Genomic DNA, 26,430 nt, shown 5'->3' on the forward strand with positions numbered 1-26,430 from the left:
CCCCGCCTGTGTGGAGTTTGCATGTTCTCCCCGTGCCTGCGTGGGTTTTCTCCGGGCACTCCGGTTTCCTCCCACATCCCAAAAACATGTATTAATTGGAGACTCTAAATTGCCCGTAGGTATGAATGTGAGTGCGGATGGTTGTTTGTATATATGTGCCCTGCGATTGGCTGGCAACCAGTTCAGGGTGTACCCCGCCTCCTGCCCGATGACAGCTGGGATAGGCTCCAGCACGCCCGCGACCCTAGTGAGGAGAAGCGGCTCAGAAAATCGATGGATGGACGAATGTAATTGAGGGAAGCTCTTTTTATACCCAGTCATGGCACCCACCTGTTCCCAATTAGCCTGTTCACCTGTGGGATGTTCCAAACAGGTGACCAACTTCATTGGAATTGGGGTTGTACATTTGTGGCCTCGATTGAAGGGGGGTGTTTGAACAGGGTTCAAAATGACCCACAGATGGTCAGATTAAGACCCAAATTACAAATAACTTCACCTCCCAAGAGGCCATGTAAAAATACATCATGTGCTGGCTTTCATAAAGAAAAACAAGACAAAGGGCTTTTTAATTGATATTGTAATATAAAAGCTTTTAAGATCATGTTTGCCTATTGACCAATTTTGTAACGTGAAGCATTTTCAGTGGCGATGATGCCAACAGCACCGTGCTCAACAGTTGGTACTGGTTGTTGTTGGTCAAACATTTCAAACCTTGTGTCATTTGACCAAAAACCTTCCTCCACGTGGTCAGACATTCTACAGTAGTCCAGCTACGCTGACCTGAAGTTCAACCCAAAAGGAAGTGTTACTTTATTAAACACTCAAATTTTACTTTCATTTCTCTGTACACATTCAGGTTCGGCAGCATTTTTCAGTTTAGCAGTCCTCCCGTAGCTCAGGAAGACAACATTTTATTCATTGCACCTGCACCAAGACCACATCAAGCATCAGGTAAGATTCCCCAATTAAAGACAATAGTCTATCCTGGGTATTATATGAATTTCAGATGCTGTAAAAACAAAAAGGGAGATTTTGGTGATGTTTTTCGTGCTCTATTTTTAACCCAACTTTCAGTTTCAGCCAATATCCGACAATCGGCACAATCAATGCCAACTCTAGGACTTCATTGCCTTGTTCATGAATGACCTGAAAAAGCATAATGGATATTGAGTTTATTTTAATTCCTGACTGTTACACAGCACACTTTATTTTTAATAGTAGGGTTTCACTTTTTTCAATTGAGAATAAACACACTCGACTCAAGACAAATTAAAAATTTAATTGTGGAACGCATGCCTCCTTTTCAACTGAGAGGTACCTCTTCAGTGGACTTTAAAAAAACATTTGTTTAAACATGCATTCCAGTAAGACCAGATTGTTTTTAAATTTGCTTTAAGTGTAAAATCTTAAACACTCAGACTCCTCTTTGTAAAAAAATAGTATACAAATTATTCACTCAATTTATTGCATTCAGTCTCATCGAATCCTTTTTGTTTGGCAAGTTCAGATTTCTCTTATTAAATGTTGTTGTTGTCTTTTTTTGGTTTGTTTTTGCCATAAGGCGTAAATGTTTTGAAAGACACTTTTGAATGAATTGTTTTTTCTCCCTCCCGCCCGGGCTCAAGTTGTTGTGATGGCCCACCAACCTCTCACAAAATGGGAGAGTGGCCTTTGTGACTGCTTTGAAAATGCCAGTACTTGTAAGTTATAATTACAACACCAACAGCATCTGACTGTCAAGTCTCTAAATTGTTTTCACACTGATCCTAACTGTTTTGGTGGCGTAGGCTGCTATGGGTTCTGGTGTTGCCCCTGCCTGGCCTGCACAGTCGCAGGGAGATATGGAGAGAACCGATGTCTGCCATTGTGTGACATCATTAGCCCTGCTGTTTGTACAGCTTGTGGGTTCCCTCTGTTTGCGCCCCCTGCAGTCTTGTCATTAAGAGCATCCATGCGAGGCAAATATGGTATCAAGGTAGGGTGTCGGGTTGAAGCCGTGTTTGAAAAGTATAGCTTCATTCACAACGTTAACGCTTACTGTACTTTTATCCCAGGGCTCCATCTGTAAGGACATCCTTGCTTCCTGTTTCTGCATTTGGTGCAGCTGGTGTCAGATGCACCGTGAGCTTAAACACCGAAGCAAAACGCCAACTATCATTAATGTGAACACCCAAACTATTGTTCAGCAGCCTGCTCCTATGGTGATAATGCAGCCAACCCTTGCAGCGCCTCCTTATTATGTTGGTCACCAATAAGAGGCATCACATGCAGCATTAAAGTGCATTTTGTTTTTCCTGATTTACTCTCAATCTGTACTTGATTCATGTTTCAGCTCATTTATTTAATGATCATCCTTACTTTGATTAAACTAATCAAGACTATAACAACACATTAAGAGATTTGTTTTCATATTTGTGATGCAAAAGACAATCATACAAAAAAAATGCTGACGAGTATTTGCTAGTGCTAGAGTCCATCCATCCATCCATCCATCCATTTTCTGAGCCGCTTCTCCTCACTAGGGTCGCGGGCGTGCTGGAGCCTATCCCAGCTACCATCGGGGTACACCCAGAACTGGTTGCCAGCCAATCGCAGGGCACATACAAACAAACAACCATCCCCACTCACATTCACACCTACAGGCAATTTAGAGTCTCCAATTGTTAAATATATTGTAGAAGTTATCATTTATTTGCTAAACTTGCATTAGTATTATGGACGATTTTGAGAAAGGAAGATATCTCGCCTTCAAGAAGATGACTCAGCATGAATCATCCGATGGAAGGGCGCCTTGACCAAGGACGTGGCTGGTGTTGGTCCCATGTCTTCACCTTGAAACCCTCCCCTTAGTGTGTTGTGTCTTGTTGCTTAGAACGTTATGTCTTGTAAATCAGAAACCTCCCTATTTCAAATAAATACAGGAGCGACGGGAGAGATTGTTTAGAGCGTGATGAGAGGCTGTAATCTGAACAATCTCCCATACGCCCTCCTCATGAGAAAAAGAAACCAGCGTCTTCATTCCATTTGTGTCTATTTTTTTATACGTGTTGGGTGAGATAGATCTAACACCAATTAATGCATGTTTTTGGGATGTGGGAGGAAACCGGAGTGCCCGGAGAAAACCCACGCAGGCACGGGGAGAACATGCAAACTCCACACAGGCGGGGCCGGGAATTGAACTGTGAGGCTGACGCTCTAACCAGTCGACCACCGTGCCGCCTAGTGCTAGAGTACTTTATAAAAACATATAGTAATAACGGTTCTATCTGGGGCGGCACGGTGGACGACTGGTTAGAGCGTCTGCCTTACAGTTCTGAGGACCGGGGTTCAATCACCGGCCCCGCCTGTGTAGAGTTTGCATGTTCCCTCCGTGCCTGCGTGGGTTTTCTCCGGGCACTCCGGTTTCCTCCCACATCCCAAAAACATGCGTCGTAGGTTAATTGAAGACTCTAAATTGCCTGTAAGTGTGAATGTGAGTGCGGATGGTTGTTTGTTTATGTGTGCCCTGCGATTGGCTGGTGACCGGTTCAGGATGTACCCCGCCTCCTGCCCGAAGATAGCTGGGATAGCCTCCAGCACTTCCGCGACCCTTGTGAGGATAAGCGGCTCAGAAAATGGATGGATGGATGGATGATGATAACAGCAATTGACACAATGCTTCCATTGTGTCAAAAGTACGAGAAAAAGACAGTTGCACTTACCAACATCAATAGGCATAAGCAAATAAATGGTATATTCTTCATTGGCCAAGTCAGTAGCCTGGTCTCCATCCAATGGAGATGTGAGCTCCAGACTAATTGCCAGGCATTGACTGAAAGCAATTTATTAAGAATGGAAAAATACAGTTTTATTCACAATAGTACTCTGAAAAAGGCTATGATCTTTAAATGATGAATGTGAAATTGTGTAATGTGAAATGAAAAATGAGTCTACTCCAATCATACCTTGTTTGTTTTATTTCAGATCCATTTAGTAAAATCATAAAACCTGTCATGGCATAAATACGGTACTTCTAGACCCAATTGTATGGCGGTATACATATAATTGCTTGACCTTGGCCAAGCTCTATATTATACTGAGTGTGGTTTTCATTATAAATGCTTTGCTGAAGCTACAACGAGTTGTTAAAGAGCACTTTTCTATTTCCTCCTATCATAATGTAGCCCAGGGGTCACCAACATGGTGGCACCAGGTAGACCCCAAGGACCACGAGTAGCCTGCAGGCCCGATCTATACTCACCAGCGATGGGACATTGTAATTACCAAGGACTGTTGTAGACATGATCATTTGAAAATGCAAACGCATACAGAAATGTAGAGAAATAAGGTGCTGCATATTGATATTTATCCCTTTCCTACCTTTTAAAAATCATTGCTGATAAATAGTGATCATTCATTAACATGATCCGTGTCTTTACATTGATGAATATAATTATGAATAATAACATAACTAAAGGTAATCCGATCACATTTCAGAAGTGTGCATTAAACTGGTTTCCCTTTGCATTAATCAGTATTAAAGAAGCAACGCTCGGTTTCAAAAAGGTTGGTGACCCCGACTGTGGCTTTTCCTCCCATTCCCACAACAGAGCCAATTTTGTTATAGCAAATAAAGTCTTTGGGCTTGTGAGAGAATTTTCATATATAATAATAATATTTTTTTTTAAGTATTTACAATGCTTGCATTTTCTTTCCTGTTAAATACTGCTTCCAGAATGACGAGCCGTTCACCAAAATGATGAAGCTGGGCGTACCCACCTTGACAAAAAACCTGCAAAACAGAGAGTGCCTTGTCAAGAGCAAGGAAGTCAGAATTATGGCAGGATAATATCCTCTGGTAGTGATTTTCAGCTGGTGGGCCTAAAGTAGGCAGTGGAGCCATTTTGGGTAGGTCGCGGACAGCTAGTAAAAAATTGCAGCGGGTCTTTAGTTTGCAACAAGGTTACGAAAAGCGCACAAAAGGTTTTCCTAGGGGCGTAAAGATACTTTACCATCCAGCACAAGAAGCACACGCTCTGTTACTGTTGTACTTACTGTTTTTCATTTCATTGTTTTATATTTACGGCTAGAAGTGTTTTTCCATACAAATATTTATTGTAATCATGACTTTACTACCGCGTTAGTGTAGGTTTAGTGATAGACTACGGCGCATTCCAATATACATATGTACAAATTTGGGTTACGTCGCCGCCGTAGGAGCGGAACTGTTGTTAACTAACGACACCCTGTACAGTGAAATATTTAACATGCATTCGTATTTGGTATGCCCTTGTACTGTACAACACCTAGTTCCCACACAGAACATTTTAAAGAAGGGAAAGGATCTCCATAAATAAACACAGTGTAGCACAGCCTCTGGCTATGGACATCCTGACTAGCAATATCCTTTTGGCACGACGTCAAACCCATTTGAATGGTGGTCCAGAGCCAAAGAAAACTGGAGCAGTGCAAATGCAACTCCCAGCGTTATTGAAACAGCCTCTCAAAAATGCCATTGGTGTTTTTATAGCATAATATAAGTATGTGGAAAAGAGCAAAAGCCGGACACACGCATTCCACTGCTTTCCTGATGTGTTAAATTTTTGCTGTGGTATCGTTTCAGTATCTGTATCGATGAACTTTTTGCAAGTACTTTATTGTAATGACTCACTATTTTGGTATCAATCACAACAGCTGAGAACCACTGCTCTTTATGGTGTACAGCCTTACATGAAGGAAATGTAGCAGCTGACTAATAATTCATGCATGATTAGCAAGACTGACACCTATCATTAAATTAACTCCTCTCCTACTCCATGAAGGAAAGATGACACACAATATAATTAAAGTATGAGAATTATGGTTTTATTTCCTGGTACAGGTCTTAGTCTTGCACACACCCAGCCAGGTTTTAATTGGCATTTGACAAATAAATAAATTTAAGACCTTAAGAGAAGTGCAAACAAAGGAATATTTACATTTAATTTCAAGGGTTTTGCATAGGGCCAACTAATTATAGTATATATCAGGTTAGTTCTTGTTAGGCTACAAAATAAGAGTGTGAAAAATACAGGGCACACTTTATATTTTACAAGATGTGTCAGAAAAGTTTGAGGACTGATGTCACAAAAGGTATACGCATTCAAAGTCCAAACTACAAATGACAAGTTTTCCCCTTGGAAGTAAACCCCCTGGAGCCAAAGGCCTGGTACAGAAGTAAGGATTTTTATTTTTTTTTTACCATAAGAGATTGTTTATCTGTTACAAACCCACCACACGAATATAAAGAATAAATAAGAAAAATAAAATAAAGCGCAAAAAATTAAGTAGCTTGGGTTTGAAATATCTTCCATGACAGCAGTCGTGGAACTTTTGTGACCTCCCTCGTAAAAGCTGTCCCTCCCTTCTCTACTATTTTGACGTTTACCTTTTGTGTTGCAACACTTTTAAAAGTGTTGTTTCTGGGTCAACTTTGTAGAGCGTCTCCCTCTCCTCATCCTCAAAGAACAGCTACAGAGTGAGAAGGTGGTTACTGATCAAATAAAACACAGTTGGAACTCACAGGCTCAGTGGATTACTTACAACTACTCAGACATGCAAACACCAGTGGCATGAAAAAGATGGTAAAAAAAAAAAAAAAACATTTTAGGAGGGGGGGTCTGGGGGGATCCCCGCAGATAATTTTTAACAATTTTTTAACATAAATTAAGCTATCTGGAAGACTGAAGAGTACAGTAAGGCAAAAAAATGAATTTTCTTCACGCAGAAAAACATTTTTTTACAGCGCTCAAGTACATGATGTACAAATTTAAGATTATAATTAAATTTGCCTCATTTCTTTGCTTTTTTGTTTTGGGCTCCAACTTGAGCTCGGCCCATCTTCACCTGCACCTGATGCCTGCTCCAAGCTGTAACACATGAATAGCATCCTCCTCTATAAGCACTGTCATTCTGGAAATGAACTGACTAAAATTATTGTCTGTTTCACTATTACCAACTTCAAAGGCTAATCCCAAATGCAACCTCGAGGAAAATATTAAGTACAATATTTTTCTGTTTTTATTGGCCATTTCTGAATTTGAAGTTAGTTCATTCAGTGTTGTGACATAACCCCTAACATCGCTCCGTCGCTTAATACATTTAACATTAACATCCGTAAACTAATTAGATAATTGTAGGCGGGTTTACTAATTAATACAAGCTGTACTAGCAGATCAGCTCTTGTCGCCGATGTCACCTGTGCATCACGGTTCCGCTGGGACCGCAAACAGGGCCACGACCCGCAGCACCTCAACGCGGAAATACAAAAGACCAGTGCAACAAATACGACACTGGAAAAACTCATTGGATCTATACGATTCACAGAAATTGTCTATTTTGAGTTCAAAACAGCGAATTTCGCCGAAAGGCACCTGATTTGCATGTATGAACTACTAGAAAACAGCAAGTGATAGAAAATGTGCAGCATACAGTCACATTGCAATTTATTACAATAACACAGTAGGAGACCAATATTTTTGAGTGTCTCACAATCAATCACTTTGTAACTTTAAGGGACGGAAACTGCATTCAGTAAAAACAACATGGGCCATTGCTTGCATGCTTACAGACATTTTACGGAAAATCAATTTGGTAAGAATTGGAATACACAAACCTGCAAATTTTGAAGGTGATATTTTCGGTCCACGTCCCATGGTGGGAGTTGTTCGCCAAACATGACGGCAAAGTGATCTAAAAAACTAATTAATGCAAAACAAAACAAAAAAAAACTTGTGAACATCATGATTTTTTTTTTCAAAATACAGACTATTCTCAACATCGTACCACAAGGTTTACCTGTTGCTCTCACAGAAAGCAGAAATGAAGTCACTCTGCTGATGTTCCGGATAGAGGAAGAGCACAGGCCAATGCAGCGAATTCTGTTCGTCCAGGAAGACCTGAGCCCCCGTGGCCTTGTGTGAGCTGAGACCGTCCAGGCTCAGCTCGGCTACTGCAGTCGAAGACCCTTCGTCGTCATCTTCCCCATCTGAACCCGACTGACGAGGCTTCACAGGCTGCAGGAGCTTGACGCCTCGCTCCTGCAACAAAAACATGATGTAACATAGAGGTTTAAGAGGAACTTTTAGGATTGTCCTAGTCAATGACAGAATATTTCTTCACACTAAAGGTTTTAGGAAGTCTTTTTATAACCTTGATAGCAGCCATAAGAGCCTCTTTCTCATGATTCAACTTCTTTTCTTTGACCTTGGCCTTTCTTGCATCTCTCTCTGCTGCCCTCTGTGGTAAAGAACAAATGGAATTAAATCATTGACTAGTATAAATTGACACTAATTTGCCTTTAGGAGTGACGCTACCTTGTGTTTGTCTGCTGCTGCTCTCAGGTCCTGCAACTTCTTGTCTGTAGGATGAGCTTTAAGACCCTCTTCACACCACTGAATGGCTGTCGCAAAGTTGCGCAACTCAATGCAACACTGAGCACCTGAACACATGTACAATCACATTTAAGTATAAATACAGTTCACAATCCTGGATGACCACAATGTATCCTGTAAAGTTTTTAATAATGTTAGATCAAATGAAACTGTCACTGTCTATTGAATGACATTTAATTTAATCTACCTCAATAATGATGTATCTGTCTGATATACAAAAATAAAATGGACACAATGGGTGATACTATTGCTTCACCAACCTAATTAGTGTACAACATACCTCTAATTAAGGCTTTAAGATGCCCTGGTTTGATCTTCTTTGCGGCTGCGGCGTCATTCAGTGCAGATCGCATGTTGCCTACATGTCAACAAATCACAACCAAAAAGGTACTCATTGAGTCGTTAGAATGAAATTGATTGCTTTGTAGTGTTTAAAGGAGAATTCTGTACCAAGATGAAAGTGTGCCGCTGCTCGGTTGGTGAGAAGAACAGTTTCCAGGTCTTGGTCACCACATTTATTCTTCAAAGCGGCTGTGTATGCCACTATAGCCTTTGGGTAGTTCTTCTCTTTGAAAAATTCATTGCCCTCATTCTTTAAACTTTGTGCTTTTTCTGGAGAATGAATCAAATAATTAGCATCTCTTAGGGCTGCACAATTAATGGAATTTTAATAAATGATCACGATTTTGGCTGCCACGATTAAATGAGCCCGATCATCTGCAATTTTTTTACATTTAAAATGCAGGCACTGCTGCATATGAAAAGTGCTTCATTTGCAGCAGTGCCTGCAACCTAGTCAGCCAGCCACCAGGGGGCGAACGCATGATTAAGGCTTAATTAGGGGCCGGCACCGACTGCAAAATAAAAGCTTAAATGGCATTGATGTCTAATGTAGTAATATACGAAACTTTTATTTTGAAGTTGGCCCTCTCAGCACGTTGACGGAGAGGCGGCCTGTCACGGTAAGACACAATTAACAATCGTTGTAGCAGCTGCCTTGACTTCAACTTTTCGGCTAGCCTGACCGCAATAAAAAAAAAATCGCCAGAAGTAAATACAGAGGGAAATCACAACTGTCGACTTCTTTGCAGTGTGTGACTGTGCATTACTGACCAATCGACCAGAACAAACTTTCCTTAATTCACTATATTGACGAGGATTTTCAAATGAAAAATCGGTGCTTACAGCCTAATCTTATTGCAGTTTAAGCATTGACTGTATGTGCGTCCATTAAGTTGCAATTCGTGATTGCACTTTAAAACAGGATATTTATTCAGTAGGCCCTTGGTAAAGTATAATTATTTTGGAGGTATATTTATTTTTATCTATCATTAATCTTATTTAAAGATTCATTTTGCACTGAAAACTGTTACATATTGTTTGTTGAAAAGTAGTGCAATAAAAATAAAGATTTTTCCCGAACATGAAGAATAATTCTGACTAATAATCGCGAATACCATCTTGATCAAAATAATTGCGATTATTATTATTTTGGCCATAATAGAGTAGCCCTAGTATCCTTTATTTAATGTTGAACACATTACCATAGTACAGTTCATATACACTAAGTAATAATATTTGTGGCACACCTACCTTCTGGGGTCCTATCTTCATCGTGGATAATAGCCTGGATATGAGCTAGCTCTGGATATTCTTTGGGGTCAATCTCCTCGGGTACTGTTTTCATGAACATGGGTATTTTATCAAACTCCTGAATAAGCCCAAAGCAGAAGCACATACGGCACTCCAGTTTAATGGTTATGTAAAATGATTCTTTTTAAACAAGTATGTGTAAATGTGCATATGGTTGGTCATATATTTATAATAAAATAGAATATATTAAATATATATATATATATAATGTGCACCTCGCTCACAGAGTACTCTGTGAGGGAGCCATCATAGAACGACATCAATCATTCTTATCAATGTCATTGTCATCACACAACACACATCGTGGAGACAGTAATAATGTTATGTGCAACGGTGCCATTTTTCTCGTTCAAGTCTGCAATCACCCAAATAGACATTTACATTCTAGCATGGGGGCGGGGGGGGGGGGGGGGGAAGCTGCATAAAACAAAACCGGTGTCATGTTTACAAACTTACATGATTGGTCAACATGCTCACAAAATTAATCCAAACCCAAAATATGGACATAAATGAACTACAATGGCTAGCCACCTTAGTATGTGAATATTTAAGTAAAAATGTACCATTAATACATGTTACGAGAGTTACAATAGGTTCTTACCTCTTCCCATGTGTCTTCATTGAAGGCATTTTTGTATTTAGAACGCGTGAAGGCTTCCGCGAAAACGTCATCGTCATCGCTGTCGTTTAGTATAGCGGGAGACGCCATGAGTAGTCAAAGGTTATTTGTGTGCCGTTTTACGGACTAAAAATTTACCGTAACTATCTACACAAGTGACAAACAGGAATGTTGCACCATATAGTGCACGTGTAACAACGGCACGACTTGCGGAATGGTCCGTGGGGAAACAGTCGTGGCCACCTGTTCCGCCTCGACCTCCCAACGCGAAAACAGTTTCCAGTAAACTATATAAGTAAATATAATTTCTTTATGTCAAAGCTATTTTTTTTTCATTGATTTTCCAGTTTAAACACATACGCTCCTGGACAGTTTCTCCAATCCCGTTTCACTCTAAAACAGGGCCAAATTGTGTAATAGTGGTAGAAGTCTTTGGCAACAACTTGTAGAAGTGGTCGTTACCAAGGCAAAATCAGAATCAGAATCAGAATCATCTTTATTTGCCAAGTATGTCCAAAACACACAAGGAATTTGTCTCCGGTAGTTGGAGCCGCTCTAGTACAACAGACAGTCAATTTACAGAACACTTTGGAGACATAAAGACATTGACAAAAAACAATTGTGCAAAAAGATGCAGAGTCCTCTAGCACTTAGAGCAGTTCGAATGGCTAATATCGCAATAGTCCGGTGCAATGACCATTGTGCAAAGGGCACTGAGACTTCAAGGAGTCTATGCGGTTTAAAGTGACGAGTAGTGCGATAATCTGGGACAATGGTTGTGCAAATGTTACAGATACTCCTCAATCAGTGTGCAAATGGAGCAGATGCTACTCTGGCATGAGTGGCCAGTATATGCAAATAGTGCAGCACGGCGAGACAACTACAGTGAGTGCACGAGTAATACATAATTGGCCCCACAAAAATGTGACAACGAACTCAAGTCACGCTGAACTCACTGTAGCGGCGATGGCATCAAAAGACAGGGAAGGACGAAGGAGCATCTTTATTGGAGATCAAACTATCCGTGTTATTATTCCTTTTCCTGCTAGATCATACTGTACATAATACATATAAATACATAACTGTCGTTGGAGGCTTGATGGGGAAGTGTGGTATTACACTTTTAACATAATTTCTCATTTATAAATACCTTAGGTGATGTGATTTGAGGATATAAATTTTTGGGATAGGAGGGGTTGGTTGCGCAAAAGAAGCAAATTATCTTTAAAATGTCAGACCACAAATTGAAAGCTTTATCAGTTGTCGAGGGTATGAATGAATGATTTGATGCTACCGGCTGAAGAGGCAGGTACTACTTACATTGAATTTCTTATCATTATTGAAAAAATAGCCAATTCCTTTCTTCTTGTAACAAAGTTTTTGTTTTTTGGTCACTTAAAATATGCGTTGTGACCTTCAATGTGCGACACCTGGCGGGCGGCAAGATTTCTCGAGCTATTCGACCACCACTTGGTAAACTATGAATAAGTCCAAGAAAAGAAAAGTTTCTCAAGAAAACAGAACATTTAACACTACAAGAACTATATTTAAAACATTGTTCATGTCCTACAGATGACAGCGTACAATCATGTGTGACATGAAGATGGTGTCTACAGCCCTGATGTTCCAAGGCTGTTGACTGAGGTTCAAGTGCAAAAGTCACAATCAGACAAAATACTTTAGTTGGCTATTATTTAGCAAAAAGATACCATATTTTGCAGTTAAGTGAAATATATATTTTTTTTTATTCAAGTTTACAGCTGACTACATTCCATGTGATAAAATTATGACAGAACACCGAAGCAGATGGCATTTATGTCTCACTACAGGTGGATAAATTAAATTGCGCTTTCATTTTGAGAATGAGGACTCAAATATACATTGACCATTTTATTTGAGAGTAGCTTCAACCAAGCATATTTTTTTCAGTTCAAAATGTTTTTGTTACACGCAGAAATAAAATGTAGCAGTTCATTGATTTAATTTTTTTCATACATATGGGTAAAAAAAATAGAGCTTTCATTCCTTCTCCCATCTCATTCATATAGTATTTTTTTTTTTTTTTTTTTTAAAAAGGTAAGAGAACAAAACCAATCCATTTTATTCAATGGAAAGTAAAGGCAACACGTTTTCTTACTTGGGTATATTGGCAATCCAGCATATTGTGAGCCATATTGTTATTTTTTCAGCGAGAAAGATACATTTTCATGACTCATGGTCGACATTTCTACATGATTTCCCTTCAGTCATAAAAGTACAGTCCTCCCGTCAGTTTTACGCACTTCAATAAATTAACATTATAGACAATTCAATCCCAAGTTCAATTATGCAATTTCCACTTTTCCCAAAAGACAGAAGAGCTCATCCTTACTTAAAAACATTGTCTCATCAGTCTGCTGACAGATGACCTCGAACCTGGGTGTGTCCTCTAGCGCCCCCTGTCCAACCACAACGACATATGGGTAACCCAGCCGGCTGGCGTCCTTCAGCCTCTTGCCGATGGTCATCTGCGTGCGGTCATCAAGAACAACCTCACCTTTCAAATGAGGCAATGTTTGGCCTAATGTGTGAACGAGCTCTTCAGCCACACCAGTTGCCTCAACCTCCTTGCTGCCCTTCTTGGGGGGTAAAACACAAACCTGGTAAGGGGCCAGAAGACCTGGCCAGCGGATACTTTCATCTGTTGACAACACCTCGATGGTTGCAGCAAGAATACGCGTCACCCCGAGGCCATAGCAACCCATTTCTGCAATACTTGGCTTGTTTTGGGCATTGCTGAACCTGGCGTTAAACATGTCGGAATACTTTTTGCCCAGGTAAAAAGTGTGTCCGACCTCAATGCCCTTGGACTCAGTAAGGGTACCAGTTTTGCACTGTGGGCAGTCAGTTCTGTCAGATGCTATTGTCTCTACATTGGCAGAGAAGGAGCAGCTCCCGCAGACCAGAAGCCTGTCTTCACCAATGTCTGCAGGCAGCTGGAACTCATGCGAGAGTTTTCCACCTATGTTCCCTGTGTCGGCTTGAACTTGCACGCAACGTAGGCCCAGTCGTGCGAAGACCCTAGTGTATGCATGACACACAGATTCATAGGTCTCATAAGCCGCTTCCTCACTGATATCAAAAGAGTACATGTCCTTCATGTGGAACTCCCTTCCTCGAAGGAGACCAAACCTTGGCTTCGGCTCATCTCGGAATTTGCGGGTAATCTGTTGAAGGCAAAAAGCACAAATAAGGTATTGCTTATTATGATTGACTTTTTTTCAAATGTCTGAAAGCTCTGAAAAATTTGGAGTTCGACAGTAATTGTTCGTTTAGGATAGGCTCCATCTTATCCACAACCCTAAAAATAAAAAATGTTCCCCCCAAATGCCCAAACTAACCTGGTACAGCAGTAGAGGCAGCTGTCTGTAAGACAGGGTGGTCTGGTGAGCCACCAGAGTGGTGACGGCCTCCTCGTGCGTGGGTCCCAAACAGTAGTCGGCACCATGGCGATCTTTCAGACGGAACAGCTCCTTTCCCATCAAGTCCCAACGCTTACTGGTTCTCCAGAGATCAGCGGAACACAAACTGGGCATGTCCAGCTTCTGCCCACCGATTTGCTGCATCTCCTGGTCGATCACTTTCACCTGGTGATTCGAGGAATTTGTAAAATAATATACCTTGCCTCGATATGCCTGTATCGAGGATGGACATGAATAATTTTACACAACTATTAGTCAAAATGTACAAAAGGAAAAACAGCTTTTCTTCTCCACACAGCCTCTTTTAACCTTTCATAACTTTCATGTATACTTTCAAGCCAGAAGAGGTCCAGTCGACAAATACAATTTTACCGAACAATTTGCCCAGGTATGTATTTTAGAATGTTTGAATGTATATGAATAATACTACAATCAAATGTTATGTCAAAAAAAAATATCTTTACACTGTTTGAGATAGCACTAATTAAAAAATTAGTACCACATTGCAACACTGAGGTCCACTGGTAGAGATGCATCATTTTTAACAGCAAGAAGAAGTGGCAGAGAAGGTCCCCAAGTCCAACTGAGCTCCAATAATAGTCACTGTTCACACAGAGCAGATGCTTGTGAGTATTGTTGTATGTTGTGTTAAAGTAGAAGGGGTTTGAATGTTTAAAATTGCCACAAAATCTATGTGAATCTTTCCTAACCCGTATACGCCCTTTCCCATTATAAGTTAGCCTGAAGCTAGTGGACTTTTGTCGGACGCGATTTTATGGTTTGGTCGAACATTTTGGTGTTTAAATATACAAAGTTTAATTATCTTTTAGTTTGTGTGTCTGTTTTACAGTGAACTTCAACTGGGTGTGACAAAGAAACAGCTTGAAGCAAGAACAACTTTCTTTCTTATTTAGAAAAGTGGGTGACCCAGAGAGCGAGAAGAGGTGTTAAGGTATACTATCAAAAGTATGTTTACAGTTGTGCTCATAAATGTACATACCCTGGCAGAATTTATGATTTCTTGGCCAATTTTCATATAATATGAATGATAAGACAAAAACATTTATTTTCACTAATGGTTAGTGCTTGGGTGAAGCCATTTATTATCAACCAACTGTTTCAAGATGCACAATAAGGAGGCACTTGGAAGAAAAAATGGGCTGCATGGTCGAATCGGCAAAAGAAGGCCATTACTACGCTAATGCCACAAAAAAAAAAAAAATAATAATAAAAAAAAAAAAATCACGCTTACAATATGCCAAACAGCACAGAGACAAGCCTCAAAACTTCTGGAACAAAATCATTTGGCATGATGAGACCAAAATTGAACTTTTTGGCCACAACCATAAACGTTACATTTGGAGAGAAGTCAACAAGGCTTATAATGATAGGTACACCATTCCTACTGTGAAACATGGAGGTGGATCGCTGATGGTTTGGGGATGTTCGAGCTACAAAGGCATGGGAAACTTGGTCAAAATTGATCGCAAGATGAATGCGGCATGTTATAAAAAAATACTAGAGGGAAATTTGCACTCATCAGCCCGGAAGCTGATGTACTTGGATATTCCAACATGATAATAATCCAAAACACAAAGCCAAGTCGACCTGTCATTGGCTAGAGCAGAATAAAGTGAAGGTTCTGGAGTGGCCAGCTCAGTCTCCTGACCTCAATATCATTGAGCCACTCTGGGGAGATCTCAAGCGTGCAGTTCATACAAGACAGCCCAAGAATTTACAGGAACTGGAGGCCTTTTGCCAAGAATGGGCAGCTTTACCATTAGAGAAAATAGAGCGTCATCCACAACTGCCACAAAAGACTCCAAGCTGTCATTGATGTTAAAGGGGCCAATACACGCCATTAAAAACTGGGGTATGTAAACTTTTGATCAGGGTCATTTGTGTAGTTTCTGTTGTCATTATGATTTAAAGAGAGTGAACACAGTTGTTTGATAATAAATGGTTTTACCCAAGCACTAACCATGAGTGAAAGAAAAGCTTTTGTGTTATAATTCATATTCTCTGAAAAATGGCCAAGAAATCATAAATTCTGCCTGGGTATCAGAATCAGAATAATCTTTATTTGCCAAGTATGTCCAAAACACACAAGGAATTTGTCTCCGGTAGTTGGAGCCGCTCTAGTACAACAGACAGTCAATTTACAGAACAACAATTTATGTAAACTTGTGAGCACAACTGTAACAAATTTTTAATAAGGTTAAATGTGTTTAAAGCATGTGGGAAAGATAAAACAAATGTTTCACTTTTTGACTATTCTGGTTAGCAACAGTTGAACACCACTCCAAACAACCACCACAATCATAAACATATTGTTAAAGGAAAACTCTTTACAGTTTTGCTACATTTTCTTGAGAAAATATAATTTGGGCAGAATCTACACCAGTGATGGAGATTCATAGATCCTTTTGGAACATGTTCTTCTTTTGTCAATTTTATATTACAATAATTGTTGTACAGTCTGAGGAATACAATGCAATAAGCTCATAATCTCTTCAACATTATTACATCTCACCAGTTTCTCCATGGAGCGCACAGTGGCAGGAAGGTAGTAGTAGCATCCAGGATTGGAAGGATAAATGAGGCCAGCCTGTTGCATGAGCCTCTGACTCTTACAGGTAACTTCTCCTTGCATTCGGTTCTCAGGGCCCATGTCACGCAGGTTTGACGGCTGATACAGACGAGAGACCAGGAGTGGGGGTTTCCTTTGCCTGGTATGATGGGAGGTAGGAGCAGCAGCAGTCTCGGCGCAACCAGAGTGGTTCCTGCAGGGAAGTAGTCTTATTCTACTGAGGCTCCAGAAGACTTTGTGCCGAACTCGGTGTATCACAGGCTCCATGGTGGGTCTAGTTCACAAAAACAGGTCAATGATGAGATGTAGTATTTAGTACTATTTCATTACCATACAGGACAGTAATGTCTTTACAAACTCAAAATGCTGACATGGTTGGATGAGCCTCCCTTGTGCTTTTAGCACAGCCTGACTGGTCGTCAGTCAATCACAGGGAGACCGAGTGGAAATTGAACGCATGTTGCGAGGACTGAGTGAAGTCAGGATGGAAAACCATTACCCCACCCAATACAACTACATTGGGAGTAACAGCACGCATGCAGAGTGTACTGTAAATGTTTCAACACTCAATTACGTAGCGCACATTTACTGTTGCGTATTAACGTCTAATGTTTTGAAGTAAAATGTGACCGATAATCGACATGATTACACACAGCAGTGACACTCACTTCCTGGTTGGTGCCGTAGTAGCTGTGCTATCTCACCTAGCAGAGGTTAAATAGTTAGCCGGCGGGGACCTCCTAAGTTAACGCAAGAAAGCACTAAATGACAATAACGAGACTTACATTTGAAGCGCAAGAGCTGGAGTCTTTCGAATGTCGAAGTAATCCAATACATTAGCACGTCAACTCGCTTAATAATCCTTCAAAACAAGAAGTTCTCTCGGTACCAAGCCATCAACGCGGACTGCAGGTTCGCTCTCGTTGGACCATACTGCCACCTACAGGCCTGGAGAGGATTAAAGGGTAGCGTTCGGATTGGAGAAACTCTCAACTTTTTTAATATATATATTTTTTTGTGTGTGTCCTGTTCGCCTGTTAGGTCAAGCAGAATGGAGGATCTGTATCCCTTTTATGCCGGAACAGTTTTACTGTGTCACAGTGGTGGTTTTAAGCTGCTGCTTTTGTTTCATAGTATTACAACTGATATTTATTGAGAGTTAGAGTCGATCAGTCGAACAGAACAAAGTTTCTAGAGTGGAGTGAGAAAAGAAGACAAAAGACAAAGCACTACTTGCAAACAAGATGAGAAAAGTAAATAATTACATATCCAGAACAATGAAAAAATAGATATGAGTGTTGTATGTGGCAGTAGTGCTACCCCCTGTGAGGGAAGTAAAGGACAAGGACAGGAGAAAAAGCATGCAGGACAAGGGTCATGATCCTGGGTGTACAACTGAAGTGTGGTGGGAGTGACTATGTCAATTATAAAAGTCTATAGGACGAGAGTGTGAGTGAGGGGATACCCAAGCAATTTGCATATTCATGAGTTATTTGTCGCAATAAGTGAGTGGCCCCACACCCAGCCAAAAAGTCCCAGGGGTGTGTTTCTTCGAACAAATGCAAGTGAATTGACAGTTTTGCATGCACAAAGACTGACAGAAGTGTCATGTAATTGCTGTGCCTGCACCGCTGTGGCTGAGGACCCCACCCAATTAATTGAGAAGCGGGATCGGGCCCAGGAGTCTACCCGAGAGCAACCCGACGGATGGGATACATCCCACACCGAGGGACCAAAGGCGGTCCCCCCCCCCGACGTGCTGAAACCCGGTCCGACAACCGCACCCTCCCGACCCCATAGCAATCCCCCAGTAGCCCCTGGATATGTATGTGTGCCCAGATGTGACTAGTGAGAAAAATATATACAGTGAGTGGTGTGAGTGTATGCTCGAAGAGGGCCACCCCACCCAGCACCACAGCACCTACCCCACCCCACATTCCGGCCAGCACCCAGTACCCGCCCCCGAGTGTCTCCATAGCAGGCCCCACAGCCCGCAGTGGACCACACGCCGCACCCCCCAGGAGAAGAGGAAGAGGCAACCGCAGGGGGACGCAAGGAACGGAGAGAAGAGGAGGAAGCAGGCCCGAGGAGCGACAGGGGGGATCCCACCGCCTCCACCAGTAGCCAAAGTGGGGGACCCAGGCGGGCGCCAGCTGGCACCGCCCTAGCACCCACGGAACATGGGCAAGTCCACCATCACACCATCAATGCTCTCCGGGAGGTCAATCCTGTGGTTACCCCCCCTCTCCGAGATCGGGAAGGAGTGAAGAAAGTCCCGCCCCAACAGACACCGGAACCACAAACACAGGGACAAGAAGAGAAGATCCCCACTCCATGCATGTGTCCTTTCACCATGCAAATCGGTCTAAAATGTGAGAACGAAAAAAGAGAAAAATAAAAAAATAACAAAAAATAAAAATAATTTAAAAAACACAAGTACATAAATGAATGACAAATAGAATAATAAAACAACAACAACCTTGACAACAAAGAATATAGAAGTAAAACTTTACTTTTACTTTTACACTTGCAAAATAGTCTTGTTATTGTCAGATGACACACGACTCAGGCAAAGGAATCAAGAGTCTGGATTTAGCATGTTGAGGAAGCATGACCAGCTATCTACGTATATATGTAATAGATTTTTTTCATTCTGATGATATTTTTTCTAACGTAATATATTCTTCTATGATGAGATTTAGCCAGTGATTGATGTTAATAGCTTGTTTGTTTTTCCAGTTTAATAGAATTGTTTTCTTACCGGTAGCGAATGCGACGAGTAATGATTGTGAATATTTATTAGGGAGGTCGCTTGTGCTTAAGTCGCCAAGTATGCACAATCTTGGGGAAAGTGGAATCCTGAAATTCAAAATATTCGAGAGTTTCTGTGTAACCGTAGACCAAAAGTATTGAATTGGTGTGCACTCCCATATAGCGTGAAAATAGTCTATGGTGTCTGGGGTATTTTTGGTGCATTGCGCACACATATTACATGGAGAGACATTTGGAAGTCTCTTTTTCATTTCTCTCCCGCTCAATGGCCACTTTTTATTTTCAGAACAGATAGACGGGCCAGGTCAATCATAGATGAGATTAAAAATTGTTTGGCTCCATCCATCCATTTTCTGAGCCACTTCTCCTCACTAGGGTCGCGGGTGTGCTGTAGCCTATCCCAGCTGTCATCGGGCAGGAGGCGAGGTACACCCTGAACTGGTTGCCAGCCAATCGCAGGGCACATACAAACAATCAACCATTCACACTCACAATCACACCTACGGGCAATTTAGAGTCTCCAATTGATGCATGTTTTTGGGATGTGGGAGGAAACCGGAGTGCCCGCAGAAAACCCACACAGGCACGGGGAGAACATGCAAACACCACACAGGCGGGGCCGGGGATTGAACCCCGGTCCTCAGAAGTGTGAGGCTGACTGCTCTAACCAGTCGGTCACCGTGCCGCCAATTTTTTGGATAAATGTACTAAATACTTAATCGAACTGACAGCAATATGATTGAAGACATTTTGTCCACCCATTTTTTAAGACTCATTTATGTGATGTTTTTTAAACTTGTGTAAATAATATAGATAAATGTTTGGAAAACACATAATTGTAATTCAATATAGTTATGAGATAAAAGAGAATAAAAGGAGGTCCTGAGTGACTTGCAATAATCTTGAATGCGTCATTTAACCACTGATGCGTGACCTCAGACAGCCATTGCTTTTATCTCCTATTTCTCTCCCCTGCTGTAAACAAGAGTGCTTTCCAATCTAGAAACTAAAGATTTTCCCATCATTGATGAATACTATACCAGTTTAGGGTAATGGATATGAGTGACATAGACTAGTGGCAACAGCACAGTCTCTGTAAACATCTTTGAAAGAAAAATATTTACTAGACAGTTTGGATGTTCAACAATTGGTCAAATCTGTGAGTTTTATTTTACACACTTGCTGATGTAATCTTTGTATTTTGTTTTCATAGCACCTTTGGGGGGCTTTATAGACTTTTTGTGGCTATTTAAGCATTATTTCTGCCAGTGAGTGGCACCTGATTGTCAGCTATTGTGGTGAGGGTCTCTATCTTAACTGCTGTTTAGCCAAACATTATGGATGATACATATTCCGGTTCCATGAGATAAAACGCACACATACATTAACGGCCGTGTCGTGACTTGGTCGTCATGACTTGTTCCAACATTAGTTCCCAGAGAAACAGGCGACCGATTGTCTCGGCGAGATAAAAACAATCCCCCGAGCACAGATTCATTAGGTTTTATACTATGTCATGTTTTGACTGCCATAAAAATAAGTTCCATATTTCTCAGAAAGGCATTATAAAATACAAGTAAAATATTTATTTAAAAAAAAAAAAAAACTAAATATTTATCTGCCGATACATCAAATACAAATAGTTAGCTTCAGAAGTAGGGTGGAGGAGTACATAAAATCCTGGCAATATTAGCATGATCAATTTGACTCCATGTTTGCCCACACAGGCTACACATTGTCTCCCTGTAAAGTAGGAATATTATGCAACCCAATGCATTCTGTTGATGAACTAGCAATAAGAGATTTGTTTTGTTTTTTTAATGGATAGTAAAAGTTTTGAAAGCAGTAATTGGAACTATAATGCAATGTTTTTAAGTATGTGGACGACTGTAAATTACATATTTTGGGCATATACGTATTTCAACCCAGAAGTAGACTGCCTTCCATGTGATAATCAGTGTAGTGACAGATATATTTTTACGATTTAACCCATGAGTACTGCAGAAGACCTCCCAAGTATAGCAGAAATGATGTTAACAGTGTAGATTGCTGAAACTACAAAAATTTGGTCAAGAACTGCTCAGTTCAGTATTGAATAACCTACCTCCCTAAAGATGAAATACTGTATGTTCAGAAAAGAAATACTGAATCTCTCATCTGTGCGTACAAATGTCTTCACGTTCCTGGGAACTACAAGTCTCTCTGGACCTGGCGCAGAGACCTACATCACTTCATCAACTCAAGGCCAATCAGAGGTGCTTTCTGCACCAATCTGTGGCTACTGAGGAAGTGTAGCCTGCCACAAGAGCTGTTGAGGCACTTCTACACGGCCAGAGTTGGCCCAAGCCTTTATGCGACCCTAAGCAGAATTTGATTTGGGGCCCCCATCCCTCCACCATGGCGCCACATATGTTTGACTTCTACTTATACAAGTGTTACACTTTAAAGCTAGATATTTAATTTGGATGTTTCTGTGCCCTCTTTTGCTTCTTTAATATGTTAAAACAAATTCTTCCTGCTTTTTGCAGGCCTCCCAAGAGGGTAGACAAGCAGCTTCTTATTTCACATATGCCTTGAGCCGACTCTGTACACAGCAGTCAGTCACAGGAGTTCATTGGTCATCCATCAGTCTGGTTTGGTGCTGCTACGAAGAAGGGTAGAATTAGACTTCCAACAAATAGTCAAGACTGGAGAGAAAATAATGGGTGTGACTCTACACACGCTTAATGACATAAACACTATGAGAACAAAAGGTCAGGCAAAAATGTCTTGAAGGTATCTCACCCTGGCGGCACGGTGGCCGACTGGTTAGAGCGTCTGCCTCACAGTTCTGAGGACCTGGGTTCAATCCCTGGCCCCGCCTGCGAGGGTTTTCTCCGGGCACTCCGGTTTCCTCCCACATCCCAAAAACATGCATGGTAGGTTGATTGAAGACTCTAAAATTGGTGTGAATGGTTGGTTGTTTATGTGTGCCCTGCGATTGGCTGGCAACCAGTTCAGGGTGTACCTCGCCTCCTGCCCGGAGATAGCTGGGATAGACTCCAGCAGTCCTGCGACCCTTGTGAGGATAAGCGGCTCAGAAAACGGATGGATGGAGGGTATCTCACCCTAGACATCACCAATACCCTTTTCCAGTTCCTTCCCTCTGGTTGGCGCTATTAATCGTTGCACGCCAAAAACACCACAACTGCTTCTTTCCCATTGCCATAAACTTTCTACACTGCGGCGCTTTGTCTTCATTTCCTGCACTTCCGTTGCATCACTATTACTGCATTCGTCCCGAGTGTTGACACTTGATCATCATTTTGCACATCTATGTTTTGTCATTATTTCGGAATTCTTTATTTTAGCTGTCTATTCTCTTGACCGCTTCTCCTCCTTAGAGTCGCGGGTGAGCCATGGCCTATCCCGGCTGATTTTGGGCAAGAGGCTGGGTACGCTCTGGACTGGTCGCCAGTCATTCGCAGGGCACATAGACGAACAACTAGTCACACTCACAGTCACGTCTATGGACAATTTAGAATCTTAAATTTCTTTGGGAATGTGGACGCTCCAGTACCTGATGAAAACCTGCACACAAACATGGGGAGAATATATAATCTCTCGACTGTGAGGCAGAAGTGCTAACCACTTTGGTCACCACGCTGCCCCACTTTACATATATTGCACACATTTTATTACTGTGCCATTTTTTTAAGCAATCATGGTATGATAGCATGAACACCGTGAGTGGGTCTGCTGATAATAATCGTACTGAAATGTCATACGGACTATCACACTGCACCATCAACAGCTCTGTAACGACATAGCTGATGGACTGTCAACATTGACTTTTTCCTCTCATGCGGTCCAAAACGTTATAAAGTAGAGGACATCCTTGCTTTCTAAGTGTTTAAATGCACCAAACATCTGCTTGTGTGTGGGAGGGGGTCACTTTGCATCACCTAATTAGCCATGCAGCACACTAAACTTCAGTGCCATCACTACGTAATCACCTGGAGCAGAGAAGGTTGCCCTCATTTAATTTGACTGCCATTTGGCGGTGATGGTCCCTCTAAAAATGGCCAAAGTGGCCAAAAAACGGAAACAGTGGGTGGCCTTGTAAACGTGTATGTGTATGACTGGGATGGGCTAAGGAGCAGTCAGTGGGAGGTGCAGGGATACTCGGCATCCTGCAACAGAAAGGTGGATGGGTATATAGTGAGGAGAGCAGACGGAGCAGTCAAAGTGTATCAGCTGTACTTTACTTTAAAAAAACAAAACAAAAACCAGTTTAGGTATCCAGGATGCGTGCTCTGGTGGTCTTGCCTCTGCTGCTGTGTGCCGTCGTGTGTCTGGGCCGGGCAAGAGCTGAGGTCAAGGCGGTGAAATTGTGCGGCCGAGAGTTCCTGAGAGCTGTCGTGTACACCTGTGGAGGATCCCGCTGGAGGAGAGTCCTCGCTGAGTCAGACATGGATGGTGAGACAACGATTTAGTTATTTGTTTGCCCTGAACCAATGCATTCGTTTTTTTTTCTTAAGACGTATCAGCTCTTCATTAAATGTCCATGATTATTAGTTTAGTAAAAACTACGTTCCTTTTGATTGTGTGTTTTTGCTCGCTGATTTATTTACACCTGCTTGCTCTTTGTCACGTGCCAAACTCTAAGCCTGAGGTCCAGATCTGGTCCACCACATACTTTTTTTGGGGAGGCCCAGTAAAAAGCAAATAGTTTACTTATTGCTTCTGCATTGATAGATTTCTTCTTTTCATTTTGGCAGAAAATCTAGAGGAAAATTGCAAATCTTCTTCACTTTTTATCATTATTACAACCATTTCGCCCCCCCCCACCGTATCCCTCCTGAAAATTAATTGAACAACTGCATTTATATTGACTGTCACTATTTTCCATGACTTTTGATTTTCAACTCAGTGTGTTGTTAAAAAAACATTAACAATGAAATGCAGGGGCAATTGTGTATATGATATGATGAGGTAATTATACATTTTGATTACACATATGATTAATATATACACAGTACTTATTAATATGATTAATACATTATATAACTGCCCTCTGAAGGAACCCCAACCACTACGTGGCCCGTGACAAACATGCATTTTACACCCCTGCTCTATTTTGTTTGAACATTGGTCGTCCGAAAACGTTTTGACAATGTTAAAAATGGATTCAGACACCTCATTATGTACAGTAGCACAATGTAGAAAGATGTATCAAAAATTCTGCCTTTATCAAAACAATAATACTCAGTTTAAATTTACACTCTCACTACAACGTAGAAGTGCACTGAATTACCGTGAAAAGCACTTCTCATATTTTGTCCAGCTCATGTAATTCTAAATGCAATAAGGTAACCTCAGTAGTGCTAATGCAGTGCACTTTTACACCACTGCAAAAACACAAAACAAGGTTCTGCCATATTATATTGTGTTGTTGACTGTGTCTTTGGCCCATATTCTTGTAATCCAGAATTTTCCATGCGCGTGTGGGCAGAACAAGCCCTGTTGTCTACATCATTAAGCCACAAGAGCACACATATCAAGATTATAAGCTCTCTCAGTCTGTTACACAAACGCAGTTAGTCTTATCAGCTGGAGTGATCACGAGGAGGCTACCGACCGACCAAGACAAATTGCATAGCGGAAATCTGCTTTGTCATTAGAGTCCTTTTTAATGGGAACAACAACCTCAAGTGAACAAGATGGAACCACTCTGTCCGGCACATGTATGTAAATCAACAACAACAACAACAACCAAACATGATCAAATGCCACATAATATTGTATGTAATGCAAGTGTTTTTGTGATGTCAGAGGGATTCTTTGGCCTTAATTGTGTATTGTTGATCCAGATGTGCCCACAGGAGAGGAGAAGAATCTGGAAAGTTTGCCAAGCATCAGAAACCACCCAGGCTCGGACTTGACCAGACGGGACATGAACAATATCTTGACTACAGTGTGCTGCCAGGTTGGCTGCAAGAAGAGCGACCTCACCTTCCTCTGCTGAGCACGACCACGCCTGGCGCCATCTTCATCTTTTCTCCAAGTGACTTGCCTTAATAGAATCTAAATATAAATCACAAAGCTTAAAGACATGATCATCGTATGAATTACAATTGTCATTTCCATTCTAATATATATATATATAATGAGTTATGGAAGGGGTTTAATTTTGTCTTAACTTGAATGTAATACTAATTATTGTTACATTGATGAACATATTTCTGAACCTCTAAAATGGAATATTTGTGTAACAATACCCATATTTTAAATATATCAAATTAGTGATTTAACTGTCAGAATGGTAATGTGTTGTACGCCATTTCATAAGGATAAGCAATGTCTGTGTTGTTAAATTAAAGGCACTCACTAATATGCAGGTTTGAAAACTTCATGTTTTTTTAATTTAAATGACAGGAATATAAAATGTTTGCTTTCATTTCACAATTTTGTCAAATAAATGTTCTTGCACAGGATTCATATTATTTTATGGTTTCCCTAAGAGGGCCATAAAAAATGTGGAACCATACTAAAGTATAATCACCTCATTATATCATTTCATACAGTAGTGGAACTTCGTTTCGCATGCCTTTGTTTGACACTTTTTTCACAGAAATTTTCAGTTTTCTGCGGTCGACTGGTGAGGACATCTGCATCACAGTTCTGAGGACTCCGGTTTCCTACCACATCCCAAAAACATGCATGATAGGTTCATTGAAGACTCTAAATTGCCCTTAGGTGTGAATGTGAGTGCAAATGGTTGTTTGTTTATATGTGCCCTGTGATTGGCTGGCGACCAGTTCAGGATGTATCGCACCCCTCGCCCACAGTCAACTGGGATAGGCTCCAAAAAAAAGGCAATGATACTCCCAGAGCACAAACGCAGACAATCACTATGCACTAGCTAAGCAGAAACACTATGGT

At 41.1% G+C, this 26,430-nt stretch overlaps 4 protein-coding genes across 7 annotated transcripts; 2 read left to right on the plus strand and 2 right to left on the minus strand.

Moving 5' to 3' along the window:
* Positions 1-841: 841 nt before the first annotated feature.
* Positions 842-2,391, plus strand: LOC133480646 (placenta-specific gene 8 protein-like). The gene is made up of 4 exons (XM_061779012.1): positions 842-951; positions 1,626-1,700; positions 1,788-1,975; positions 2,055-2,391. The coding sequence occupies exons 2-4, from the start codon at positions 1,634-1,636 to the stop codon at positions 2,253-2,255; spliced, it is 456 nt and encodes a 151-aa protein (XP_061634996.1). The 5' UTR covers positions 842-951; positions 1,626-1,633; the 3' UTR covers positions 2,256-2,391.
* Positions 2,392-3,933: 1,542 nt separating this feature from the next.
* On the minus strand, positions 3,934-10,916 carry ttc4 (tetratricopeptide repeat domain 4). 3 transcript variants are annotated; one of them, XM_061779009.1, is made up of 10 exons: positions 10,666-10,915; positions 10,005-10,122; positions 8,862-9,023; positions 8,692-8,769; positions 8,334-8,458; positions 8,170-8,256; positions 7,816-8,057; positions 7,634-7,718; positions 6,407-6,489; positions 3,934-4,771 (listed from the first exon to the last, which is right to left on the minus strand). In XM_061779009.1, the coding sequence occupies exons 1-10, from the start codon at positions 10,771-10,773 to the stop codon at positions 4,672-4,674; spliced, it is 1,188 nt and encodes a 395-aa protein (XP_061634993.1). In that variant the 5' UTR covers positions 10,774-10,915; the 3' UTR covers positions 3,934-4,671. The 3 variants fall into 3 exon arrangements, with proteins under 3 accessions (XP_061634993.1, XP_061634994.1, XP_061634995.1); XM_061779010.1 differs by having other exon boundaries at positions 10,005-10,088; positions 10,666-10,914; XM_061779011.1 differs by lacking the exons at positions 3,934-4,771; positions 6,407-6,489 and adding an exon at positions 6,822-6,887 and having other exon boundaries at positions 10,666-10,916.
* A 1,644-nt stretch (positions 10,917-12,560) lies between these two features.
* Positions 12,561-17,728, minus strand: pars2 (prolyl-tRNA synthetase 2, mitochondrial). 2 transcript variants are annotated; one of them, XM_061780304.1, is made up of 4 exons: positions 17,520-17,728; positions 16,678-17,008; positions 14,064-14,309; positions 12,561-13,889 (listed from the first exon to the last, which is right to left on the minus strand). In XM_061780304.1, the coding sequence occupies exons 2-4, from the start codon at positions 16,999-17,001 to the stop codon at positions 13,008-13,010; spliced, it is 1,452 nt and encodes a 483-aa protein (XP_061636288.1). In that variant the 5' UTR covers positions 17,002-17,008; positions 17,520-17,728; the 3' UTR covers positions 12,561-13,007. The 2 variants fall into 2 exon arrangements, with proteins under 2 accessions (XP_061636288.1, XP_061636289.1); XM_061780305.1 differs by lacking the exon at positions 17,520-17,728 and adding an exon at positions 17,106-17,461.
* A 5,933-nt stretch (positions 17,729-23,661) lies between these two features.
* On the plus strand, positions 23,662-25,982 carry insl5a (insulin-like 5a). Its single transcript, XM_061778451.1, has 2 exons — positions 23,662-23,964; positions 25,359-25,982. Exons 1-2 carry the CDS (start codon positions 23,793-23,795, stop codon positions 25,511-25,513), a joined length of 327 nt encoding a protein of 108 aa, XP_061634435.1. The 5' UTR covers positions 23,662-23,792; the 3' UTR covers positions 25,514-25,982.
* Positions 25,983-26,430: the final 448 nt, after the last annotated feature.

This window comes from Phyllopteryx taeniolatus, chromosome 7 (genome assembly GCF_024500385.1).
Source record: "Phyllopteryx taeniolatus isolate TA_2022b chromosome 7, UOR_Ptae_1.2, whole genome shotgun sequence".
Lineage (NCBI taxonomy): Eukaryota > Metazoa > Chordata > Actinopteri > Syngnathiformes > Syngnathidae > Phyllopteryx > Phyllopteryx taeniolatus.